Source organism: Triturus cristatus, chromosome 7 (assembly GCF_964204655.1).
Source record: "Triturus cristatus chromosome 7, aTriCri1.1, whole genome shotgun sequence".
In the NCBI taxonomy this organism is placed as follows: Eukaryota; Metazoa; Chordata; class Amphibia; order Caudata; family Salamandridae; genus Triturus; species Triturus cristatus.
In genome coordinates, this window is record NC_140590.1 from 1,833,637,918 (window position 1) to 1,833,649,766 (window position 11,849).

At 45.3% G+C, this 11,849-nt stretch overlaps 1 gene segment (V, D, J or C); it reads left to right on the forward strand.

The window, feature by feature from the left end:
* Window positions 1-3,189: 3,189 nt before the first annotated feature.
* On the forward strand, window positions 3,190-11,635 carry LOC146813345 (T-cell receptor beta-1 chain C region-like). The segment is given in 5 exon segments: window positions 3,190-3,335; window positions 4,009-4,341; window positions 6,545-6,565; window positions 8,195-8,301; window positions 9,805-11,635. Coding segments are annotated over 5 exon segments (507 nt in total).
* Window positions 11,636-11,849: the final 214 nt, after the last annotated feature.

The following is an 11,849-nucleotide window of genomic DNA, read 5'->3' on the forward strand; positions in this document are numbered from 1 at the left end:
CCTTGGGCTCTCAGCGGATAAAATGTGACGTTGAAGTGATTGTTGGTCCACACAACCATCCTCCTCTGTGTGTGCTCTTAACAACCCAAACCTGTGCGTTCCTCAGCCTCACCCTCCCTCCACCAGTGCTAATACCCTCAGACCTGTCTTGGGGCTTGTGTTCAGTCTATTCATCCTCTGCGCCTTCTGAGAAGATGAGATGCGGAGCAGTATTTCTCACTCTCCTGAGGCTTATTGGATCACCGTTTCATCTGCAAGCCCTCTTCTGTTGGAAAAAATATGATTTGGATTTTAATTAATCCTTTGTAATTCGACTGTGTAGTATTTAGTATTGACATTTGTGTCAAGACTATACCAGAGGAGCAAACACATGTCTATTTGTAGATGGTGCCACCTTCTGGAGTTGGGATACCTCCTCTTCTGTGGTCATCCAATCAGGTCATGACAGAGCATGAAATACATGCAGTTACCCTTAACTATTTGTAAGGTTAAAAGATGCAGTAGAACTGTTTGTTCCATATATCTCTTTATTTACACCTCTTTTATCAGCGCCTCTCGTGCCCACCCGTAAGATTGGTGAAGCGCGAGGCACTGCATCGGGCCACTCGCGACACGTTGTGAGAGGATGTGACATCAATAGTGTAAAAGCTGCCCACCCTGAAAGAGGGCAGAGAGATCCCATTGAAAGCCCTTCTCGATGTAGCGCCTCCTCTGGAAGTGGTTATTTCTATATACTCGAGGTGGCGTGAACCACCTGGCTCTTGAAAAGTTTGGTACCACACATTTATTCCACAAGCCGCGCTGAAGGGTATTTAAGCAGAGTAGTGTGTGAGGTTGTTGACAGCAGGTGGACACCTCAGTTTTGTTATTGTGCTATCTGGAGCATGCGCAGTACAATATCCGTACAGACCATGCGTCCTATGTCATTTTAGGGTATGGTTGTCTCTGCCGCTTATCAATAAACTCTAGAAGTACCTTTGTCCGCTCGACCTCTACCTGCGGGATCCTCCGGGACAGGGTTTTGTGCCTTGTCTCACATGTCGCAGTCCTTGAGCAATGTCGCACTTTCCACTTAGGAAACATCAGGTAACGTTTTAGATATTTGTACTATTGACAGAGCATTGTCCTGGGACTTCAAGGCTGGAGTCTGCCATTTTGTCCTCTTGGGTGTGGCAACGTTTAGAATCAATCAATCAAAGAGTCCATTTGTTGATCGTATGCAAACTGTTCGGCCTTCTAAGGGCCTCCTCTGCCGCTGCGGCATTGTCAACTATGTTTCGAGCTGCATTGGCACAGACGGTCTCCTATAAGGTACCTGGTATTGTTGATCACGCCGTCTTTTAACAAACGACCTAATTCAGAAATTTAATTGTGTCACTGATCAGCTGCTTCTACAGCTTCCAAAAACTATGCGGGGAGTAACAGTGCATGTACCGTTTGTTATCATGGCACCACCTTTGGACCGGCCTCTCTCTTTTATTGAGGGGTACTCAATGCCACCTGAATTTGAGGCAACAGCCAAAAACCCATGTCCACCACTCCATACTGGACTGCTGAAGCTGGTCAGTGTAGTGATGTCGGTGATCACTTCCGTGCCAAGATTAGAGGGATGGGCAAGTGCTGAACTGAGAGAATGCCAAGTAACATAGCATGGCATTGCAATAGTGGGCATTTTCGAACACTCCCACCCTTGGTGAGCAAAGATTGTGAAGGAACCAGTGAAGAATCTACCTTTCTTTGAAAGTTGTCATCTCAGCACCAAACTGCTAGATCCTTTTCTCCGGGTCTTTTTGTTAGCCCACCATCAGCACGTAAAACCCTGGTCCTTTTTCTTTAAATGTACAAGTTTCGGCTATAGAATACCTCTTTCTTGTCCCAGTTTGTTTGTCCTTTTTTTTAACCTACTTTGCCCCTTAATTTTTTCCACTTAGCTCTTTTGAGGATATTCATCAAATATATGCTGATGACACCCAAACTTAGGTTAAAATCACCAATGAGACAGGAATTCTGTTTTAAAAATAAAGGCTGAAAACCTGACTTTTCTCATCTTAAGTTTATGGTACATGGTATTCATTATGGAGTTCTGCTTTGACCTAGCACTTAGATACCCTTGGGTTCTATGCACTTTATAAATGCTCATGTTATAAACAAAAACAAGAGCATTGCCTGTCAGGAGTACAAACGTGAACAGCTTCAGATGAACACCCTAAAACCATCCTCCCCCCTCTTCATTAACAGGAAAGATGATTTCCTGAATTTGCGTCCAGTCCCCTCTTTGGAATGTCCATTCAATGCACTCCCACAATTCATAACCTGGGGCTTGCGGTACACCAAGAAATGACCTTCATTCAAACATTTGGATGTCACTAGGAACTATTTCTTTCAGATTTAGAAGCTCTGTTTCATTCATCCAATACTTCTAGCAGAGCTTTGGGCCCCTGGAGATGGACCAGCGGAGTAATGGAAGCCCTGTCCCTGTAAGGTCCTATGACCAGGACTCCTGCCTAATCTTGCAATGACTGGGTGGCACCTGGGCAGCAGCTCTGCCATCCTGGCCCAGGCAGGACAGGAGGTGAGTCTGATACAGGAGGGTTGTGCACTTGTACCAAAGAGCGATGAACTCTTAATCTATGCTTTCTGAACCTTAAACGTATTCACAATAAGAGCCATCTATTTGCAGGCTATTCTCCTGTGACGTATAGATTATTAAACACCTGTGTTTCATGGACTTTCACCTCCATCCTAATGAAACCCCATTGCTGACCCGCACCATCTTCAAAACCAGCTGCATCATTTACAAAGCCATCACCCCCAGCACCCTTGCTTCTGTTGAAGACAGACTCACAATCTCGGGTGCTTCTCAGAACACTCGAGCCAGGACACCATGAGACTGCAGACTGAGAAGTGTGAAAAGAACAATCAAGCCAGCAGGTCACGTCCCTCTGTGCACCCACGATCTGGAACAACATCCTGGTGTACGTCAGGAGCGTCACCATCCTGCTCCAGTTTAGGAAAGGGTTGAAGACCCCCCTTTGAAGAACACTATATCACAATGCATTACCAGTCCACCACGCAACTACCTCTGCTATTACTCGCTGACTTTGTGCTTTTCATTGACCCCGTACAGTGTTCCACCGCCCTTCGCGTAGGATTGCGTCATACAAATACCACACGCATGCATAGTCTCCTGTGCACGGGTGGGAGAGGGGAGTGAGAGGAGCAGTGACGCTTCTCAGGTGCTGGCAAAATATCTGGATCACTGTTCCTGAGGACCTAAAACACAGATGATCCTTCGACCGACTCAGGAAACCGTTTAATGATCATCTTTGTGTTAGGTGAGATCCCAGATCCAATCGTCCCAGCTCCACCCACCGGCTCCCTCTCCTTCTTGCTCTCTGTCTATGTCAATCAAAAAGCAAGGGAGGAAGGATAGCACCTTGAGACCTTCAGACATAAGGCACTATAGAAATTGAATGATTTGGTTAATTGCTCGCTGGTGCTGTAAATGATTACCATAGCTGTGATGTTACACAAATACACACACACTCACATGAGTGTAAAACTCATTTTCAGGTCAAGACATTTGGCCTTTGTAAGGGCCTTAGGGAAGCTATTTGGTCAAACAAGAAGCTAATTGCACCCTTACCAGTCCCTTGTCCACATTCTGTCAAAATCAGGGTTAGATATGGTGTTCTGGGCTTGATTCACAAACTGTTGTCGTTGAGTGAATGTGTTTTATTTACTCTTGGAAATTCAGATTATGGTAAACCTAAATCTGGGGAAAGACACAATTACTCACAAAACAATCTTATGAATTGGGACGAAGGTGCTGACTCCAGCTGAGCTTGATTCAAAAGATTGATGAATGTCCCTTGTTGTTTTTTACAATCTCATTTTATGTTCATGCGACAGACCGTTCAATCACCATCTTTGAGAAATGAGTACTATTCTAAGAGTGTTGGAGTCAATATTAGAATATTATCATTTATCATTTTTTGTGGATTTCAGAGGATGGACTCAACAGCACTGCACCAAAGGTGACTCTTTTCGACCCATCGCCGCAGGAGCTGAAAGAGAGAGGGAGCGCCACGCTGGTGTGTCTGGCCACCAACTTCTACCCTGACCATGTGGTCTTGAGCTGGTCAGTGAACGGGGTGGAGAGGACGGAAGGGGTGAAGTCCGATGACCAGCCCACCCGGGGCAGCGACAAGATGTACTCCCTGAGCAGCCGGCTCAGTATCTCGAAGAAGGAGTGGATGAACCCACAAACTACCTTCAGCTGTCGAGTATACTTCGACCCCGAGAAAAAAAACTTCACAATGGAATCCAAAGGCAGAGAGGGTAAGATGCGAGGGAGAGGATGGTTCAAAGAGTATGTGGGAGAGGATGTGGCATAATAACCAGAGCTGCCACCTTTCGAACTGGGGAACCGAGTTCAGTCTCGTCCTTGGCTCAACATTCTGTGATTCTGGGAAAATCACTTAGGGCCTGATTTAGATCTCGGCCAACGGGTTACTCTGTCACAGCGGCATTCAGTAGTAGTAAAGTTAGGACTCCTAACTTTACTACTCCTAAACTGAGACAAAATCCTAACTTTACTACTTTTGGTATTCACAGAAGGCATTTAGGAGTAGTAAAGTTAGGACTCCTAACTTTACTACTACTAATTGCCTTCTGAATACCAAAAGTAGTAGTTTCAGGATTTGATCTCAGATTAGTTCTGTGAATCGGCCCCTGTGTAATTATTATATGAGCTTAGAGCTTTGCACGACTTATCGTGAGAAAATGTGGGATCAGCTTTGTGGGATCAGCTTCGAAGAATCTTTAGGCAGCTCCGGTGCCAGGATCCGCCGAACCATTGGCAAAAGATTGAGAGTTTGCCTTTGGTGGCTCCCTTTCCTCCAGCAAGAAGGCATTTTAGACCATTTGTTCCGATCTGGCGCCTTCCTGGGGCCCCAGATGCCCAATGGGCTAGTTCAGTTTCTAGAGAATGTACACTTCTGGTGCACCAATCAGAATAATCAATACAGAACGATAAACGTGTTTTGATTGCCTCTTCTTTTCACTGTCTATAGGTGCGGATTTGAGATTAAACATAGATAATATCCGTGGTGCATATTCTGGTGTGCAGGTGTCAAATGTGTCTATGAAAAGTAACATGAGTCTGTGCAACTTCACATAACAAATAAATGCAGTTTGACTTCACACTGTCAAAGGTCGCCTTTCACATGTGCATGGCAACAGGTTCTATGGGGGTGCACAGAGCAGCTCAGCTTTGCCCTCGCGTGGACCACATGACTTGTGCTAATTCAGCATCAGAGCAAAATAACCCGCGCATAAGGAGCAATTTACACCAGAGCATAAGTGCACATATGTGTGCATGGAGTAAAGGCAGAACTAGGATTTTTAAGTTAGTCTGGTGGTACAAACCTAATATACTCTAGCTTTGGGGGCCCCATTGTATATTGTTTCCTCCAGTACAAAAAATTAAAAGAAGCCCATTTTCACTTTAGTTTGCTGATAACAGAACACACTGTTCTCCGCTGCACAAACCACAGAAAGCCTTTTGCACGAGAGCAGATTGGAGAGCAGATTGGAGAGCAGATTGGAGAGCAGATTGCATTACAGAAAAAACACTGCACTGGTGCAAAACGGCCAATGCTTTTAGCATTTTACTGTTTCTGCAATATGGGGTGCAGTAAAACATTTTGCTCCAGTCCATATTACTGAAATTATTTTACACAAGGACAAAAATAATATAACTTGTGGATATCTTGTGGAGCTGAAAAAGCAGGTGTTTTGATACATGTCTTTTGTTGAGTGAAAAAGTAATTCAATCTCCATGTGAAATCGAGATTAAAGAAAAACAGATCAATAGTTTTTGCACGTTTTTTGGTCCTGATGTAATCAAAAATGGAAGAAAATGTTATGATCTCAATTTAGAACCAACTTTCGCATTTGAAAGTGTAGAAAGTCTGCTTTCTCGATTTGTTAAAAGAAAATGAGCAAAAACAATGTGAAATCACTTTGCTCTCAGTGCCCCAGCGCGTGCTTAAGTTCCCCCACACTCTATTACATAAGTAGTGAAAACAGTGCACATATATTCAGCTTTTATCCGTTTATGAAACAAATTATTATCCGCAGAGACTCAAATAAATGCCCTTTCAGGTACGAATGGGTGTAAATGTCTGGGGCCCAATTTATGAGGTTTTGCCGTAGGGCCGCGCCGCAGGCCTTGCTGCTGCGCTGCCGTACGGCAAAAGAATAGGGCAGGAACGTGTCCTACCTATCAGATGCAGCGCATTCCTGTCCTTTTCCCCTGCGCCGGCGCACAACGGGCTATCATATGCACAAGGTACGCAGGGTATAAAACAGAAAAGCATTAACCATCTTTTATGCCTTTTTCGTTTATGGTCAGGGCTCAGCACCCGTCCCATTGCCCCCCCCCCCCGAACCATGGCCCAATTTACTGTTTGTCATTTCTGTAAAGTGAATAATAATGCAAACGCCTGTGCTGAGATGTCTTTTTCTCTTCTCCCTCCAGGGTGTGGCGGGGTGACAGCAGGTGAGTCTGACAGAGCCTTGCTTTCTGTTATGGAGAGATTTTGTATTCAGACCCCAACACTCTTCAGTTGTAGAATTCTGCAGGAATGTTGTCAGGGCTTCTGTGTTTTCCTTTGGCTGCAGGGAACACTCGGGAAACCTCTTAGGGGCAGATTTACAATAAACTAACGCAGTGCAGTGGAGCGAGCCACTTGGCTGCACTGCACTGAGTCACTTCCAAAGCACAGGGATGCGACATATTTACAACACTATATCACATCTCTCTGCTTCCCCCTGCGTTGGCGCACAACCTGCTGCCATGCGCCGACGTAGGAACCCTTGCACCATGGTGCAAGGATGCCTGTGTTAGGGGGATGATTGCTTATGTGCAGGAAGCGTTACCTTCCTGCACATAAAAATGTCAGAAATGGCATTTTACAACTTCTATGTGTTCTGCCTTTCCAGATTTAAGATATCTTGTAAATCTGGAAATGTGTCTGGCTCCAAGGGTGATGCGTGGGAACACCTACAGCAACACCCATGGAACGCCACTTTCACGCAAAGTGCTGCATGTAAAGGGGACAAATATGCAAGGACAAGAAAAGCCACGCAGGGTGACTTTTCCTGTCCTTGTAAATATGGGGCAGAGAAATGCGCTGCCGGTGCGTCACAAAAAGTAAAGCACTGGCAGCGCAAGGGGCTTGTAAATCTGCCCCTTAGTATTTTGCGGTCTTTTTGACATGATGTGGTAGCCGCAGTGTTGTTATGGGCAGCGGGACAGTGGCTCACCTCAGTGGGTAGCAGGGATTACTCCATGGAGGCCAGCCTGTAGCTGTCAAAAGAACGACTGACTTTGCCCTGCACTCTGAACCACAGTCTGGAAGTCATGAGGGCCTTCTCCAAGGAAGGCAGAGTCCTACAGGAAGGCTCGTGATGAAGGTAGGCGTTAGTCCTATGCATCTGTACGCTGTGTGACCAGGCCAACCAACACACCAGCCAACTCACAGCAAGCATTGACTGACAATATGATGATGGATCTGCTCTGAATCAGGCTCAGCAAACAAACCTGTCCAGGGATTTATAAGATTATATAAACAAATCCATTTTAGACTAGCTAACCAAAAAAGGGCGACAAGTCATATAATCTCCAGGGCAATCCTGGTCTAAAAAAGAATGCGTCAGTTCATGCAGCCATAGTGCATCCCTTGGGTGTTGGGTGTTGGATCTGGTGCAATATTGTCAACAAGAGAACATAAAAGGAGAGACTCATGGTTCAGATCACTGCAGCGAGCGACCGTCTCAGTAGAGTCGAGTGAGTACCTTACTAAGGGCACCATAACTTTCAGCCCCCCTGAGCTCGAGGTTAGAGTGAGTATTCAGCCTCTTCCAGTCTGTAAACACTGGACTCAGTTGGCCAATGTTTTTAGAGGATTAATTTGACTCTTTAACCACTTGGTACTAAAATGAGTTACTTGGGCCTGAGTTAACCAAATATTTGAAATTTGAGTCCATGAATACAGGAATGAACTAAGAATTTATATTGTAAACAGTGTAAATGTAATGATTGCATACACAGGCTTCTTTGATCTAATCTAGACCTCTACAGGAGAGGGCTCATGACAACTCAATAAAGGTGGCCTTCTTCTTTCAGAATCCTATCGTAAAAGTGCAAACACGGCTAAATTCACCTACGTGCTGCTAATAACCAAGAGCGCCTTCTATGGATTGTTGGTAACACTGATTGCATGGAAAATTAAGGTGAGAAACTGTATAATTTAGTTTCTTTTTTTCATATGTATGTATATATTTATTCATTTATTTCACTGTTTTTTATTACGCAAACTTACCCCTTTAAATCACTTTACTCTGTAGTAAAATGTAAAATTAAACCTCAGCATGCTCTTAGTTAAAATTACAGCCAAAATAGTGATGTAACATTAGTCTCCAAATCAAGTTCATGACCTTTGCTGGTGGATTTCCCCTTGTCAAGCACCAAACAGGTTTAAAAGGTGCGCCCGGCGCACTGAAGTAAAATGCGCCCTATTATGATGAATGCACTGCCCCTGGGCAGCCGTGAACTTGTGCTGCACTGGGGGCAGTGCATTCATGTAAAAAACACAGCGGCTGCTTCGATGTTGCTCTATGTGTTTACAGGGCAGGCAGCAACCTGCCGGCACTTTGAAGAGGGAATAGAGATCCCTGTGCATGCGGGTTCAGTGAGTGGCTGCACCCACCTGCAAGGGGATATCTAGGGGGTCCATGGGACGCCCTCCCCCCCTCCATAGGGCTGCCATCGGGGGCGCACTGACAGTGCAGCTCCTGAGAGTTTCCTTGCATCTGCTCCCGCGTCTGTAATACGGCACAGGCGCAGAGCCAAAGGGATTCCCTCATTTGCATGGGGCACGGCCCCGTTCAAATGAGGGAACGCCCTCTGAAACTAGTGCTGGTGCTTTATGTGCGCAAGCGCTATCGGTATAACAGAAGGGGCCGCACAAGCATTTGCAGCCCCAAATTGGGCGCAAACGCCTGTTGCACCCCAGGGCACTTCTATAATATGGCCCCAGGTGCTAACCCTCCTTACACACTTTCTTTAGCTCTATGTATTGAGTGCCAAACATGTTGCATTACCAGACGATCAGGAGAACCTTTATTGTACCTGTGGATTTTCTTGGAAAATATGAGTTCAGTCTGGAAGTTGTAGTCTGTGTTATTTTCAATTTAACTAACTCACCTGAAGCTGATCTTTTTTGGAGGGAAAGCTCTGGACTGGAAGAATTGGATCCCTGTGAAATGGGGACACCTGGTGACATCAGTGATAAATTCATGAGGCCGGAGTGGGATTGGGTGAAGTCAGAGGCGAGGGTGCTATGTATATGGGATAATGTTAGACCTCAAAACCACGAGGAAAGGGAATTCAGGTATGGGCCAAAATCCTGTATATGCCACAAAGTGGGCCAGCCTGAGTCCCTCAATGGCATGCGTGGTCCCACTTCTACACAACTATGTGCTGCTTCCTGAGTTTGTTTTTATGTTCAAACTTCTAGAACTATTGGACAGGAATTAGTAGCTGATGAAAAACTCATTTACCAAGAATATATATTTAGATGAAAGCTTAGAAGAAGGTTTGCAAGGTCTTGACATAGAAACAGCAAAACTATAAAAGTCTTTCAATTAGCTTGGGTGCTAAGCAAGTACCAATGTATTTAACCATTCATCCATGTAGTCATCCATGAATTTATGCATTGTTTCATTTCTTTACAGCTGAACGGTGAGAAGAATTGTTCCTGAACTCTATATAAATATGTCTGACGTTGGCAGTGGGTTCCACATCTCGGCTTCAGCCTCGTCACCACTTGGAGACTTTAGCAATCAAGACTGGATGACAACATTAATATTGTATCTATATGTTATGTGTTCCTGCCTGAAGACATTATGAACTGTTCTGCATTCCTGCGTAGCTGCGGCATGGAGCCATTTGTTCTGTTTTTGACTAAAATGCACCATCAATAATCCATGCACTAACTCTGTAACTCCATGAATCAGTTCATTCACTCCAGAAACCTGCAGCCCCATCATAAACAAGTGAGTTGGTGCAGGGCAGAGCAATGTGCAAGCATGTGCTGGGGCATAGCAGAGCAGTACGCTTGTATGTACAAGTGCAGGGCAGAGCAGTGCCCAAGTATGTGCTGGTGCAGGTCACAGCAGTGTGTGTAGGTGCTGGTGCAGGAGAGAGCAGTGTGCACATGTGCGCTAGTGCAGAGCTAAGCAGTGTGCACATGTGCGCAGGTGTAGGGCAGAACAGTATGCCTGTTTACAAGACATTCATGGGCGCAATTATCAAAAAATCATAAATCATGCAGCACAACGCGCTACCTTGCTGTGCTGCATGCTAGGAAAGGGCAGGAACGCACCATATTTAACATTATGCAGCACACTTCTGTCTTTTCCCTACGCTGGCACACAATGTGCTGCCTAGCCCCAATGCAGGAACCCCTGAACCATGGGGCTGACCTATGGAGGCGGAGCATTTTGACGCATTCCCACGTCTTCCAGTAATGGTAAATATGGGAATGCACTAAAATCCATGGGTGTATGCGTGGGAGCACACACATTCCACCTATGGGACACTTCCCTGGGGCAGAGTAACGCAAGGCGGCGATTTGCTCTGCGTTGCGTTACCCCAGGTTTATCAAGGCACTCAGGCCACACAAAGTGTAGAAAGGGCGATGCAACTGCTTGATAACTATGCCCTCACTTTGCTTGACACTTTTCCGAGCTAGAGAATGACCTGCAAACAGCACAGCTCTGAAATAGGGAGTCGTGGCCGTCCGTCTGTTTCCAAACTCTGCTGTCTGCAGTTCAAGCATTTACTCCTATAATTTGAAGTTAAATGCACGTGCGATAGAAAGTGCAACATCTTAAAAACAGGTTCACGGCTCTTCCCAAGCACCTCATTTCAAGATAAGGCCCATGTTGTTGTATACACAGCTCCATGTTAGGGTAGGGAGGCGCAGTGAGAAGAAATGAATTCACACATAAAAAGAGGAAATCACCTCTGGTGATTGTTTATGTGCACGAAGGGGCAGAACACATAGAAGTTGTAAATCACCATTTCTGACATTTTTATGTGCCGGAAGGGAACGCTTCCTGCACATAAGCAATCATCCCCCTAACACAGGCATCCTTGCACCATGGTGCAAGGGTGCCTACGTCGGCGCATGGCAGCAGGTTGTGCGCCAAATCAGGGGGAAGCACAGAGATGTGACATATTGTTGTAAATATGTCGCATCCCTGTGCATGACGTCCACTCACTTGTGGAGACACTGATTTAATACATACTCTAGAAACAGCACTATTCCTTCAGAAAGATGTGTCTCTGTCCCTTCTATGCCTGCAGCCGCAGCACGGCTTCATGATACAAGTTTATTCTAGCGCACTTCCAGTGTCCCACGACAGAATATTGAAAGTCTCGCTTGATACAGCGCATATCCTCTCGATTCTATAATACAAATGCATTGTATTTTTTTGTATCTTAGTGTTTTGTCTGCAGGGTGAGGAGAAAATGAAATAAATATGATCAAAAATAAAAGTGGACCACGCATTTGACATCGGTTTTGTTTGTTGGCATTTGGAGGCATGTGACACGGGACATAGTGTGACATCGGGTGGCATGGCAGCAGACACACCAAAGATGCAAGGGGTCTGATCAAAACAAAAACTACAGGGTCTTATTAGTGCTCTGTAAGTAAAGAGGAAGAAAGCAACAGACCCTCACGGGAATGTTTCCAAGAGCTCCTCTCCAGTTT